This window comes from Oenanthe melanoleuca, chromosome 2 (assembly GCF_029582105.1).
Source record: "Oenanthe melanoleuca isolate GR-GAL-2019-014 chromosome 2, OMel1.0, whole genome shotgun sequence".
Classification (NCBI taxonomy): Eukaryota; Metazoa; Chordata; class Aves; order Passeriformes; family Muscicapidae; genus Oenanthe; species Oenanthe melanoleuca.
In genome coordinates, this window is record NC_079335.1 from 22,077,085 (window position 1) to 22,092,895 (window position 15,811).

The 15,811-nt window shown below is 38.5% G+C and overlaps 1 protein-coding gene across 1 annotated transcript; it reads left to right on the forward strand.

Moving 5' to 3' along the window:
• The first annotated feature begins 3,300 nt into the window (after positions 1 to 3,300).
• On the forward strand, positions 3,301 to 6,951 carry RIDA (reactive intermediate imine deaminase A homolog). The gene is made up of 5 exons (XM_056485897.1): positions 3,301 to 3,381; positions 3,928 to 3,982; positions 4,812 to 4,880; positions 6,414 to 6,469; positions 6,889 to 6,951. Exons 1-5 carry the CDS (start codon positions 3,301 to 3,303, stop codon positions 6,949 to 6,951), a joined length of 324 nt encoding a protein of 107 aa, XP_056341872.1.
• The last annotated feature ends 8,860 nt before the right edge of the window (positions 6,952 to 15,811 follow it).

The following is a 15,811-nucleotide window of genomic DNA, read 5'->3' on the forward strand; positions in this document are numbered from 1 at the left end:
GAAATTTCAGCTCAACGTGAGGAAGAACTTCTTTGCATTGAGAGTGGCAGAGCACTGGAACAGGCTGCCAGGGAGGTTATAGTTTCCCTCTCTGGAGACATTCTAAACCCAGCTGGATGCTTTCCTGTGAAACCTGCTCCAGGTGCCCCTGCCTTGGCAGGGGGTTGGACTGAATGATCTCCAGAGGACCCTTCCAACACTAACAAGTGTGATTTTGGAAGCAGGAGGTCTCTCGGGAGATGCAGGAGCAGGTTTTGCTGGGGCTGTGGCAGGTCCCTGGAGGTCTGTCAGGCAGGCTGGGGCTGAGGTGAGAGCAGGACCCCTGAGCAGGGGCCAGTCCTGGCCAGTCCCCCAGTAAGCCCCAGGGACACCTGGAGTCCCAAAGCACGAGTGGGGCTGTGGTGCCATAGCCCAATAAGGGAGGGGGTATACCTCAAAAAGTTAGTTTGGGAAAATAATTCTGGAATTAGTGGTAAGCAGTGAATGAAAAAAAAAAAAAAAAAAAAAAAGGAAGAAGAATGATTGTTCTCTAGGAAAAGGTGCTTATCTAAAGACAAGCATGTTATGTAGGGAAGCTAGAGATGCTGACTGTGCAGGTTATGGAGAGTGAAGGCTGAGCCCAGTCCAGGGTGAGCTTGGTTAGATGGAGAATTCAATGCCTGGGAATTGAAAAGTCTTTCTTATTTTGAATAGTTCTAAAGTTTTTCAGTCTAAAAACTTAATTGCTCTAAAATATGTAAGATGTTTGACACTTTCATAATTATGTCGTTGTAGCAGTTCTGCATATAACTAAAATAAAGAAAACTCCCAATTTTAACTGCAGAAAGGCTTCTCTTTGCAATTTGGATAAAATGTGGACTCAGTATAGTAGATTCTTATAGCTAAAGTACTGAAGGGTTTTTACCAGGACATTTTCTAAGAATTTTTAATTCTGTAATCAGGCTTTGTGTTCACAATAGCATCTTCGTGCCTTCCAGGTGCATTTTTATCTCTCCATTACTTTGTGTCTTGAGCTTTCTAAGCTTCAAACTGTGAGTTTCTTACAGATACTATAAAGATGGAAAAATACAAAGTGTAGAAGCAGAGAGACATGACGTGAAGGTTAACTTCTGTAAACAATAAACTGTTGGTGGATTGCAGCCAGAGGCCTGGCATTGCTTGACATCAGGAGAACATCTAAGACATGGGAAGGCAACAATTCTTTTTCTGCACCACACACCACTGTCCCAGCCTTCAACATAGGTTTCCACTCCAAAATGTTGTGCTTATTGATAGTTTTTGATTAAATACTGCTTATTAAGCAGCCTGTTAAATGTATGACGGGTCTAACGTCATAAAGTTTATCCCTAACTTAGTTTATCAGATTTTAGTAAATTTGTCAAAGTCCAAAGAGCAGAAGTTGCACAAGAAATAACTGCCACATCTCTGCTGTGAAATCTGAGCTTGGTTACACAGGAATGAGGGCTTGATGTGGAATGAAGAATTGGGAAGTATGGGCTTCATTCCTGGTTCTCCTACAGCCCTTCAGTATGCTTTTTGGTGACCTGTTTTTACTGTGTTTTTCTATTTCCTTAGCTGCATCCATTTGCCAGTACTTTGAGATAGGTAGGTAGATAAATATATAAAAGACACATATCTGTGTATGTGTCTCTATGTCTCATTAATGTTATTGATCTTTTAAAGGATACTGGTTTTGTATTAATCCACAATCATTTGAGTAAAGATGATCTTATTAACGAAGAGCATAATTCCTAACACTATCTCTCTGACAGACAATGTTGTTCTAAGGTCACAGTGTCTGCCCAGTTATGCATTTAGGTACACTGTAACCTGAATGACTTTAGACACACATTCACATCCCTGCTGATTAATGAGTAGCTACGATTGGCCCTAGTTATGAGGTTCATCTGCAGTTACAGAATGATTTGGGTTTGTGGAGTTGAAGCTTCCCTTTAGCTTCATTCATGCATTTGAGTGCAGTAGAAGTGCACTCCTTGGCTGGTAAATTGTTCCTGCTTCCATTGATACAGGATTCCACTGGTGAGCACACCAAGAAGAGGGAGCAGAGAAGGGGTCCCAATAAAGGCTGGTGCAGATGGGAATGATGGCAGTGTTCAAACTGCCTGACCCTGATCATTTGACTGAGTCCCTAGATTAGATTGGTCCCCTGTGGATGGATGAAGACAATCCAACTGAGTGAATCTCAGTTGAGACATGCAGTAAAAATATTCTCTGAATGGGTCCCTCTTTTTCCATCAACATTAAAAGGAAGCAAACCTCCTATTTCAGATACTTCAGGGAGGTGCCTAACTCAAGTTTGTGTAGCTTGAGAGAGTTGCTGAATGGTCAAAACAATGCATTTTCTTGTGGAATGAGAAGAGAGATGAAAAATGGTGTTGACATGCCATAAACACTTCCAAAAGAATCTTTCTATAACTTATTTGCAAAATATTTTTAACTATTGGTTGAAGAGAATTAAGTTGTCTCTTGCATAATGTTTGCTAGGAAGTTTAAATCTTTGGTTTCAACTTTTAACCCCTTTGTAGTAGAGACATTAATAATTGCCAACTCAACTCCAACAAAAGCACACTTTACATTTTTATATAAATGTTTTTTGAATAGCTTGAATTTTGCATTCTTCTGAATAAACCCTGCCAAGAAGTCACTCAGGTTACTTGGTGAGAGGATAGTGATTTTTCTGGGGATAGAGTGACCAAGGTGTTCTGTTGACTGGCCAAATTCATTACTCTGGAGGAATACTGCCAGACAACCAGGATGCATGGTGTCACTTCACAGGTGCAACTCATTTTCATAGTGCCTGTTTAAGAAAAAAAATGTTAAATCTCTTTTTACTTTTTTTTTTTCACTTCAGTGCTGTGCAGCTAAAATGTAGTTGAAAGGTATTGTCTGCTTCTCAAGCTGGGATGGAATATTTATCTGGGCAGGTGCAAAAAAATGTTTTTATTTACTCTGCTTTCCTTCTGTGCTATTGGCTGTGTGGAACCTGTAGCTCAGTTTAGTCTTGTTAGCTGCATCCATACTTGTGCAAGAAGCAGGGTTTATCTCCTTTAGGGCAGATGGTATAATCTAAGCTCTTCAAAAGCATAAGCAGATTGATGTATGACTGCATGTACAGGCTTGCATGTGCACAACCTCAGTCTTCTTTCTGATACATTATAAAGTACTGTAGAAAATTTGAAATGTGCTTTCAGATTTGAAATTTGAAATGTTTTCGTGGGGAAATGTTAGATCTAAAATGTCACCTGTGTTTTCAGCCAAGCTGTGCTGGTGGACCGGACAATGTACATTGCAGGGCAGATAGGGCTGGAACCTTCCACTGGGCAGCTTGTCTCTGGAGGGGCAAAGGAGGAAGCCAAGCAGGTAAGAAATCATGCAGCAATTAACTTGTAATGGAGTTGACAAGTGTCCAATTAAACTGGAATTGTGAGAAATTGAGGAGACTAGGAAGCATGTCACATCTTCCAGATGAGGGAAAACAGGAGGAAGTCATTCCATCTTTAACTAAAGCTGTCATTTTTCCAATAACTTGGAAAACTTGGAGGTCAGGTAGAAATCTGTTTCATGTAGGAAGGTAAGAAAAAAATCAATGTTTGAAGCAAAGCAATAAAACCTCTGGCTTGAGTCAGGGAAAGTTTTACTCTCCCAACAGCAAAGAGGTGGAGTGAGGTAATAGGATGAGATGGAGCTGCATCGTGTATTTACATCTAACAAATGTATGGTTTAATATTTATTAGATGCTCCCTTTCATTAATTTTTATTCAGGTCAGTCTTTTTTTGACAGTTGAGGTTTTGCTGGTTTGACTTACAGAAAAACATAGATTCAGCCAAGTCACAAGTCGTATTTACATAGTTAGGTAAATATAACCCAGCTGATAGTGAAAATATTTTTTTTTCATTTTTTTTAAGGCTCTAAAAAACATGGGAGAAATCCTGAAAGCTGCAGGCTGTGACTATGGCAATGGTAAGTGCTGCTGTGACTGTGGCAAACAGGTGGTTTGTTTTACCTGAATTAATATATAAAAAAATCAAGTGATTTTTTTTTTTTTTTAAGAAAAAAAAGCTATCTTCTGAACATTCAGTTGTTACCAATAGATGGAAGAAACAAAAGAAATTGTGAATTTAGGGTAAAAAAAAAATAAATATTTGCAATGGGTATCAATGGAACGCTGCCTTTCATCAAAAATTCCTGGCAAATGTACTAATATTTTAATTCCAACTGGGGAAGCTCAGGTACAGACAATGTTGCAGTGACTACAGACATTTTAAGCATCTCAGGCTTTACTCCAGGGGAAAGCAAGTTTGTATCTGTAGTGTTCATATTCTAGGCAATACTTCTTGGGTGGAGGACTCTAGTGGTGGAGCCACACCAGGATTAATGCTGAGTTAGGCAGTCCTGGGAAAAAATTCTAGCATAGACTATATTTTCAGACCTTCTATGAACTTTTTTTTCTAGCAGCAGATATTATATCTAAGTTATTGCCAGCAGCTGGCTTACAACAGCTATTTTAATAGATCTGCTTATCAATTCAGTGCCTCTTGGAAGAATTTGGCTTTTTCAGAGCTAGTCAGGAATGGCTTAATTCCTTAAAGTTTTATTACATACTAGGTGCTCAGATTTTTTAGGTGGTTCCCTAGGTAGTAGCTCTAATCATCATTATCTGCAAAACTTTTCAGAGTGTTTAGAATATTTGAGAGAAATGTATGAAATAAAAGCAAGAAATGCACTAAAGTTTTTCAATTTTTGCATGCAAGTCAGAGGTGTAAAATAACTGCACTTATGTGATTTCTAGTTGTGAAGACTACAGTTTTGATGGCAGACATGAAGGACTACAATGATATTAATGATGTTTACAAACAATGTAAGTAGATACTTTGCTTGTGTTTTACTGTTATGGCATGTGGAACAAATTATGTTTGTGATAGTCAAAGTGTTTTAATGACTCAGATGTCGAAATTTAAAAAAATGTTCATTTTCAAGTATCAGATTAAGCAGAGGCTTATTTCCTGTGGATTTGTGTTCTACCTTACCACTAACTAACTCACTGTCCAGTGAAGATCAGCTCCTGCTATCCCTACAGGTTGATGTTCTTTGTCTCTTTATCTTGCTTGATTCTCTGCTGTCTTGGCTATAATTCCACTGTAGGCAGCCTTCAAATGCTGAATTTCAGATTTTGCATCTCCATTACTTTAAAGTATGTATCTTTGAACAACTTGAGGGTTGTTGTTATGGGATGGGGCTCATTCTTTATAGAAGTATGAGCCATGCTCCTCCCCTTGAAGAAAAAAGAGAACAATGCTTGGTCAACAAAACTGAATGTAGACTGAAATGGGTGATTCCAATGAGCTGTGTTGTGTAATTTGGGACAATTTGCATGAGCTTCTTATTTATATAGCTTTGGCTTTTAATTAGATAGCAACATCTGGTCTTGAATGAAGTCTCATTGATGAGCAAGCAGCAGTCTCCTACTTGTCAAAATATACTTGGGGGGTGTGTGTGCTTAAGCAGGGTAAAACCAGACCAGCTGCCTGCTTCCTTATTTGTTGCCTCCAGCCTGGAGTTTGAGAAAACAGTTGCTGCTGTTCTTTGATTGTGAGTTATTATCTCAATGCAGGACCCCGAAATTGCCATTATTAACAGTTTTGTGATAACTGTCACTAGTAAAACTTTCACTTCATTATGCAAATTTCTTGGAAATGTTCAGTTAGGTTGGACAGGACTTTGAGCAACCCGATATAGAGAAAGATGTTCTTGGCTGTGGTATGGTGGTAAATTGGACTATATGATCTTCAAATGTGCCTTTCAACCTGAACTATTCTAATATTCTATAAATTCAGCTCTTACATCTTTACTAGTACCCTTCCCCATGCCTTACCCCTGTCGTAATATCTGTGATTGTCATATCTAAATGGGCACTGAGGAATAAATCAAGGGCCTATTTTTCCTTTCTTTTCCTTTGATATGAGTAAAGTTGGACTCCTGGTGACTTTATGTGAATCTGGGATCTTTGTTGATTACTCTTTTGGCAGGGACCTGTTTTCTCTCTCCTGCTCTTTTTGTGAAAGGGCCATCTCCCACTCTCTGGTGTTTGAAATTGGATGATCACCATTCTGATTTAATCTTCCTTTTTCAGCCAAGTTGGTGTTAAGGCCCTGCAGTGTCAGCAGAATGCAAGTTATCAGTCACAACTGCAGCTGGGGATGAGTGGTGGCTTGCTGAGATTGGGAGCAGTCACTCAACAAAACAAAACAAGGGGGAAATGATAGCTGACATAGAAGTCTTGTAGCCTTGAAACTGAAACTGTTCCAATGATTTAATTTTATACAGATTACTTTGAACTCTGTTTTATCAAGTCAAGTTTAGTGATTACTGGATGTTTCTGTTTAAATTGCAGTTTTCAAGGCAAACTTCCCAGCCAGAGCAGCCTATCAAGTTGCTGCCTTGCCCAGAGTAAGTGTCACTTTTCTATCTACAAAAGACCCAAAAATTTTCTGGAATACCTTACTACTGAAGCATTCTGACAGCTTTTCTTATTCTGAAATAGCTTTGATTGCATTTATTTTAATGAAGACTCTTAATTGGTTTGTATTCTAAGTATGCTATTGTTATTCTCACACATTATCAGAGATCTGAATAGGCAATACACATTTATTTATGGTAGAAGATAGATAAAACATTAGAAATAAAGGGTTGTGATACTTGAGTGAGTATAAATTGAATTTACAATACTACTAACATTGCTAAATCAGTAATACAACTGTCAGAAATATAATCTCTCTCAAATGTCATTCTGTTCTTACAAAGTTCATCCAATTGCTTCGTAAAATAGATTAAACTCCTAATAATGTTTCTTTATTGTTTTGTTCCAGGGGGCCAGAGTTGAGATTGAAGCTATTGCCATTAAGGGACCTCTCCAAGATGCTTCAGCATGACTATAAGTAGAGACTGGATATCTTACAATGACAGTTTTCTATTTAGTTCATAGTTCTCCCTTATATCTGATTCCTACAGCAGACTAACAGCAGTTACACACAGTTGAAATCAGTAAATTTACTGAGGAAAGGTGCTTTCTGCAGGACTTAAAATGAGTTCTCTGCTGGCAAATGCTGAAAAGTGCCTGAGTCCTGCTAAAATCAGCTGAGCCAGATTGCAGGACAGGACCTGCCCTTTGTGGAGGTGACTGGATATTCAGGTATTAAGGTACATGCCTGGGTGAATGTATTAGAGTTATACTATGGGTGATCTGGACATGGAAAACTATACTGATTTATAATAGTGGGATTTTAGTAACAATTTCAAATCAGAAAAAATGAGAAAACAGAACACTTGAATTGCTTAGCATACATCTTCACTTCTGAGGAATTTTACTGTATTTGCTTCTGAATTTTCTTAACCTCTTCTTTACATAATAGATTACTGTTGGGACTCAGATGTTTTCATATGTAATCAATTGATTGAGAAAGTTAATATTAATTTCAGAAGGAAGAAAATTATGATTTTTCTGAAGAGGTACCTTTATAAATTAGATTAAAATTAATATCTACCTGTAACCTTTTTCATAATTTTTCTTCATAGCAATTCAACTTTGAGTATGTTTTGATTTTTAAAAAAAAAAGCAACAAAATTTTAAAAATGTTTTATGAAAATAAAATATAATTGCAACTGCAAAAATGTGCTTGTCTATTATGGGAACAATTTTTTCTTTTCCTGCTTGTGGTTTGATACTCCATTACAAAAATGTTCCAGCTTGCTTATTCAATAATAAATAATTTGTACCAAAAGAATAAGCTTATTATCTACACCCTAATAGCTAAGGATTAAATTCTCCAGGACAGGAAGCTTTTTCAGCTACCATGTCATTACAGTTCTTGTAATTTTTTCCTGTGCCATTAAGGTCAGAAGCATTGGTTTGATGGAGTGATTAAGCAATATTGAGAAGTCCAACTGGTGATGCTGGTAACTTATCCCATCCTTCTGTATTGATCTTCTGTCAAGTAGAAATGGATACTGTGAGAACACTCAGCCCTATTCACCAGTCCTAGATATGATGGGAAACAGTCATTCCTTCTTTTCACTGAGCTTATAAATTGTAACACTATTAAAAAAAGATTCATAAAGAAGTTATCACAGACAATATGTGCAGATATAAGGATTTTTTGTAATATTATCTTGCTTTCATTGGGAGATAATTATTTTTATTAAAAGCAAGATAATGCCTTTGTTATTTCAAACAGCAAAGCTCCAAACAGCCTTTGAAAAATGCCTGACTTTTTTCTAAATAAACTTCCTATACATAAACTTTGACTAGTTTTGGCTTCTGTTCTTGTTCTGTCTTCTTGGCTGTACTAATAATGCATCTTATGCTCTATAGGTCTGACTCCATAAGCAATCCCACCTAAGAAAAACACATGGTCAGACTTGTTAGGAAAGAGTACTAACTAATATGGCAGTGACTTTCTAGGAAACACAAAAAAGATTTCCTTTATTCTGTCAATTATTAATAATTAAAATGCAATTGAATGGAGTTACACTTAAATTTTTAAATGGAGTTTAAGTCCTAATTTATATTTAGGTTTCTCTGTTACAGCTATGTTTAGATGTAATTACTTGGTTGGGATTTATTTCACTGATTTGTAGGAGATTTAGTTGAAGTTAATTTTTAGTTCACTGTAAATCAGCTGGCTTCAAGAGTGTGGAACACGGGCTAAGTTCAGCCTTTTATAACCACAATGGTTTATCCCTTTTTACTGCTCCCATTCTTCCCCACTGCCTTCCTACCCTGTGTCCCGCAGCCTTTGTGCCCACCTCCAGCCCAACACTAGGTGGCAGTTGCGATATTGTTTTGGCATCTGAGTCCATTATAGCGCTCAGTGGTAGGAGAGTGAATAATGCACCATTGCTTTCCACAGAAACAGTCAGTCTGAGACCGAAATGTAAATGAAACACCTGGAAAAAGTTCCATGCTGGATGCAGTGCACAGGGCAGAACACACTGCTTCCATTAAATGCTTTTATCAGTAAGTGCCATTCTACAAAAACTCAGGAACTGAAATTCCCTTTTAGCTTTATGATTCTTCAGGTGAAGGCATTTGTAGTTTTTAGACTATATATTTAAATCAAAACCATTCAAGACATTTTCTTGATACGTATTCTTCTAGTACAGGAAGTCTAGAATAACTGAAACTCTCTTATTTATGGCTCTAACATAGTTATCAACATTAAAAAAATCAGCCTTCCACAGAGAAGCGTAAAACATTGATTTTATTTAAGCAGAGTTATATTATTTGATTTTATTATTTATAACAAAAAGGCCAACACTCATAATTCTCCAATATGAAAAGCCAATCTCTTAGGTCCTAATTTGCAAACTACTTAGTACATAGACATTTAATAAATCCAGTTTTAAACAGAGGTATGTTAAAAAATGCTTTTTTCTCCCCTTTGCTAGACTAAGTTGTATACAAAATACAAAGTTGCAATTCAGCTTGTGGCATTCTGATCTCGGCATTTAAAATTTGCTTATATCACATGTAACTAAAAATCCACAGCAGAACAGGTCTTTTCTTTCTGTCATAAAGCAATGTATAAAGTACTGAAATGTATGTTCTACCAGGTGTTTCTTTTAGTAAGACTCTTCTTTAAATGCTTATATTCTTTACAGATTAAACAATGCAAAAAATAAATTTCAATACCTAGTTTTAATAAAACTGAACCACATAAACTGCCCCAATCTTCTCCAAACAGCACTTGCTCTTGCTGCAGTGTTTACCTAAAAACAGTTCCTCATTGAGTAAAAGAGCCAACCCCAGCCAGATGGGCAGGGATCTTCTGAGATCCTACAGTGTGCTAATGTGTCTGTACAGAGCTGACAGGGTGCAAATTTAACCTCTTCTAGGGCTGTGTTTATTGGTAATTAGGAAAAAAAAATCTACCAGAACTTTCTTGTTAGCTTGGAAATTAAGTTTGTTCTTTCAAGTGTACTGCCCAGCACTCCCTGCAGTGAGGATTGGTTACTTCTACCTTGGATGAAGTTGAGAGCTGAAGATCGTTAACTTTTGATAAAATACAAAACAATCATCAAAAATGCTTGGCTGTATTAAAAAAAAAAGTATTATGTTGCTTAAGATCTGGAGGTGTATCCTGTAAACACAAATATTGGAGCATATCTTTTTCCCAACCTTTAATGTGAGAAATCTCTTTGACAGACCAATTTCTGCCCCTAGCAACCTCTGTGTAGTCCCAGGTTTGCAGAGGCAAACAAGTGCAGGCACTGGCCCTTTCTCCATAGTACTTGCTTTGGTAGCTCTCAGATCATGAACACTAGATCTCAATTAAATTTGCATCATAGGGACATCTAATTTCTCAGAGCAGGAGTATTCAGCATATTTCTTGCAGGCACATTTTGATAATGTAGATGATTTAACTTAATGTTTAACACAGTATCAAGCATATTTCCTCTTTAGGAAAGGAAAAGGAGAATTCGCCTGTTGTGATTGTGAATAAGGAGGAAGATGACTGAGAAAGACTGCTACTGTTGGGTCACTGACTGGTTTATATTCCTCTTCTTTTCATCTGCATTGCTTAGTGAAGAAGCTGAAGAAGCTGAACAGTGAGGAAGAACATACATAGTCACCTGTCTTCCTTGTTGTAACAGTGGTAGAGTGACTCTGAGGTGAGCAGATTATTTTGACTCCCTTGTTTCTTAACATTTTATTTCCAAGTGCAGTCTCCTCTGTTGCTGTGAATACTGCTGATCTCTGTCACTTAAAAATAGTTTAATGCTTGCCAGGCTGCAATTCATGATCTTGTAGTCAGCCTGTCTCTGCCAATTTAATCTCCTGTGTTTTGGAGCGGGGCTGTGCTGGCACATGTGCTGGTGGCTGAACTGAATTCCCAGGTCACAGGAGGAAATCAGCCATGAGATGCAGCTGAAGATGGAAATGCTTGGGGCATCCTGGGACATGGCTGGACACCCAGCCCAGTCCTATGTCACTCTGGGGTCTTCTCATTCTGCTCAATACCTGTTCCCCCACTCCTCAGCTCTCAGAAGTTCATGGTGTGGTTTTTTAAGGCTTCTTTTCATGGAATGGTGTAAGTATGTGGATAAAAACTTTGACTACTTCTGTTTGAATTTTTGATGCTCACTTTAACGTCAATATATTTTTTTAATTGAACTAGCAGCTTATTTTAGCTTCTCTGTTACAGAAGGCTAGAAAAACTAAAAGATAAAAGTGATATCCACCTAGCAAAAATTTAAAAAAAAAAAAGTTCTAAAAGTTTCTGGTGTTGCCTACAGGAAGCTGACATTAAATGAAGCTGACAAGTTCATAAGAATGCTGCTAAGCAGAAGAACTTAGTGATACAGCTAAGAACTATCAGCTTACACAAAAGGTTAATAGGCCAAGGATATCAATTAGATTATTTAATACAAACCACAGTCGGCTGGAGTCAGTCATGTACGTGCAGTATGAAATTATCTCTTAGAGGGGATTTGTATAATTTGCTGGTGATAGGATTTTTGTTAAGTCCTTTAGTATAATAAAGCTAATAAAAAAGCAGTATTGTTTTTGCCATTTTTAGGTAGCTGACCTTTTCTCCATGTCCCACATCCTTATGCCAGACAATCTTGTAAACATAGTCCCCAGAAGTGTATTACATAGAGTCCCTTTGCACAGGGCAAAGCCTCAGGCTGTGCCAGTGGAGGTTCAGGTTGAACTGGAGGAATTTCTGCACAGGAAGGGTTGTTAAACATTGGAACGGACTGCCCAGGGAGGTGGTGGAGTGACCATCCCTGGATGAGAAATGACTTGGCAGTGGCACTTACTGCCATGGTCTAGTTGGCAAGGTGGTCTTCAGTCAACATTTGGACTCAAGTAACTTAGAGGTGTTTTCCAACCTAATTGATTCTGTGATCCTGCAGCATTCACCATCAGAATAAATTTCTGCTCTTTATTTGACCCAAAGCACAAATCATATCCAGGGCCTGTTTTCACAGGAAATTTGTTTGAAAATATTGCCATTCAGCTTCATCTCCAAAATTATTATTTAGCATTTTGGAAAATAACCCAGCATATTTTTCCAGGAGGACAGCACTACAGTTGAATATGTAATAGGTAACCTTTTCTTTGGGAACAGGCTTATATTTGTCTCTTAGACAGGTTTGTATTTTCTCTCTTAGAAATCCATTTTAGAAGCCACAAATGGATATGAGGAGAGCTGCCAGCTAAAGACAGGTTATTATTGCCCATGAATGTTAACAGCTGTGAAGTTATCTTCCAGGATTTATACAACTAAAACATCCTCCTCAGTTAAAAATGCCATCTTCTCCCTGCTCCTGCAGAAGTCATCACATATATTGTACTACAATCCCTTCAATAAATTTGAATTTAAAAATGGGGACCCCCACAGCTGGGTCTTGGACACTGCACTCTGTTATCTTCTGATTTCTGGAAGATTCACCTCGGCCTTGAGTTAGAGCTTGGTAAATGAGCACTTTCCTCTGCCAGTCCTCTACATGCTGTAAACTTCAGCAGCTGCCTACATTGGTAATCCAGGCACTCAGAGGAACTGCCTACATACAATCATTTAAAGACAGAAAAGCTACACTCTATTCTTTATCCTATGTAATGTTGGTTGAAGGTTTCAACGATTTGAAGTCAGTTATCAGAACCTGGGAAAAACTCCTAATTGAAAAAGGAATGATCATACTGCTGTTGAAAAATTATCCTGGTGTGTATAGAAGGCACTCTGGCAGGGAGACAAAAGTTTGGGTATTTCAAACACTTGAATTCTTGGCAGCTTGACTTCAAAAAATCTGTATTATATAAAACTTTTTCTGATGCCTCCTGTTCATGCGTCTGCAGCTTGTGAGACAGTCCATAAAAGCCTTTCTCTTTTCCCAGCCCAATAAAATTTTTAAAAATTCATGTGAACAGAAGAGCAGGTGCAAGAAGAGGATGTTCATTAAGACATAACTTCTATTCCTTGTTATTAGCTGTCTCTGAAACACATGGAAAAAAATTGATGGAGTAATTAATTGAAGGTATAACTTGGTATTCACTAAATCTGATGGGAACTCAAAGTGGAAGTTTCCTAGAAGTATAACAGGATGAAGGGGATATCTGCTCTTCTCCCACATCTGTAAGAATGTTCTGTGTGGACCTAAAGGCAACCACTAGTTCTGCTTCCACAGTCATAACATCACCTCTGTGTGTCACTGCTACAGTCTCGAGCTCCTCCTTACCCTGCTGCCTTTCTTCTTAACAACTTTTGAAATCACTACAACATTCCAGTCAGATTTGACATAGGGACAGGCATTTCATGGACAGTAAATCCTAAATAAGGACAAGAGACAAAGGACATAAATTGAGGAACAAGATATTACCTTTAAAAACAAGCTTTATTTTTTCTGTAAGGATAGTTAAAATTATGCGAATAGACTGCCCACAGTTGATGGAGTCTCCACCCCTGGGGATTCAAAATCCAAAAGGACAACCTGTTCCTGCTTTGAGCAGGCCTAGACAAGTTCCAGAGGTATTTCCTACCTCAGCTATTCCAATACAAAGTATGGCTGGGGACTGTGTCCAGCTCCTGAAGCTACTGTTGGCCATCAGCAGCTGAGCAGCTCTGGGGCTCACTTGATAGCTAAAGTACAGTGTCCAAAGGGTGACTGGCTGAAATCACAGTGTCTGGCCATGCCAACTCAAAGTACTTCTTCCCCAGCTAGAAGACTCTTCAAGGGTAGGGAACATGAGAATATGGGACTTCCTCACACTGAATTGTGGTGTTTTGTGAGGGTGGGTAGGGAACACAGTAAAGGTGGGAAATTTACATGGGAATGAAGGTGACCAATGAAAGACATCCAGCTGCAGAGATTCTCTGTGACTAAGAGGATTGTTAATGTAACGTGAAAAAAAGCCAACTCCCTTCAATAGTTTCAAATTCAACACACTTAACATGTCACTGAGCATTCCCTTGGGTGGACATCAGCTACCTTTAGAGACCTATATTTTTTTTGAACAAAGATCAGCTTGTATCTTCTTAGTCATACCTTCCTAGAGACAAAGCTGTGGATGTTTTTGATGTCTCTCAAAGTAAGAATTTTTCCATTCCCTTAAGCAGTCTTGCTTTCCTGCCCAGAATCTTGCTTTATTTCTTCAATATCCTTTCAAGATGGAAGAATTGCTCCCTTACACAACAGAATCACAGGTTTAAATGGTCACTATTCCATTCTCAACATTGTTTGCTCCTCTTGCCTGCAGCTGTTCTCTGAGCTGTGTCAGTGCAGTCTCATCATCTGAAATGCATTACAGACATAGAAGCAGGGCTGCTCTTTCTGCTGCCTTACAAAACTGTTGGGGAAAATACTGTCAAAGCAGGCAAATGCAGGAAGAAGTTCAATAAAGCTGTAATCATCACTAGGTGAAATTTCTGGAAATGTTCAAGGCCAAGCTGGATGGAGCCCTGACCAATCTTATCCAATGGGTGGCAACCCTGCCCATGGGAGAAGGGTTGAAACTGGGTGATCTTTAAGGTCCATTCCAACCCAAGCCTTTCTATGGTTCTCTTACTCTTCAGGAGCAGGAAGATGTTCTTTGAGGTTTCCTAGAATCAAGTTAAGTGCTTTGCTAAATTCAAGCACAGAGAGATGATTCTTTGCAAAGGAGCTTTTAAAAGCATAGGAAATTTTAAAAAATACATCATTTTAAGACATTAAAAACAAATTGGTTCATTAAACTTGTTTTGACTTCATAGGCAAAGCCATCTGGCATAAATCTAAAGATCTTACAAAAGAACAGTTGTCAATGGCCGACAACTACTTGTCTTCATAGGCTAGATTAAAAAGTAGCAATCTGTAAAGATGAGCAACTGTCAAACATGAAAATTAAAGGGAGCTTTTTTTTAATCACTGCTGATCTAATTTTACTTGGGTAATCACAAGGTGATAAAGGCACATAACTGCCTGACCACCACCCTCCTTGTCTTATAGACTGCAGTGCTTATGCTGAAAACCATTTCCCTTAGCCCTCTAGCAGAAGCATAAACAGCAGTGCAACACACTGGCTTGCCCTAAGGCTGTGACACATACTAGTGTTGGGAAAGGACCAAAGACTGCTCAGCCCAGTACAAGAGGTTCCTTTGGAAGTCATGAAAGACACTGTAAGGTATCTACCACCCCTTCTGCTGCAGCTGTTCTCTTCTGAATTACAGAAGTACTTGCTAGCCCGGAGAGATTCTGAGCATGACTGAGTGTGCCAGTGGTTAGGAAGGAGGGGAGAGGGAGAAGGTGATTCCAGCTATTGCAATAACATTTGCTAGGGGAAAGGAGGAGTTGTCTGCATTGCCTGCTCATCCTTTTCCACATTCCATCAATACCATAGGGTAACCTGTGGTGGTGAGATCACCATCCCTGAAGTCATTCAAAAAACGTGTGGATACAGCACTTAGGGACAGGATTTAGTGATGGCAGCACTGAGTTAACAGTTGGACTCGATGATCTTAGAGATCTTTTCCAACCTATGTGATTCTAATTCTGCCTCCTGGGGCATGTGAACCTTACATGATAGACTCAGGTGTCAGGTTCTTAGTGAATGTGGAGGAAGAAGAAGAAACAACTTTTGTAGCAAGACTGTAGTGACAGAATTTTGACCATAATCTCAAAATCTGCCAGAGGGATAATCTTATCCCCTTGAATTTTTCCCTTCACTGATGTGACAGTTTTCCAGAGGAACTTCATTTGGCCTGTGACTTTTCCTTCCCACCATGTTATTGAATATGCTGTGTAATGTGCTTT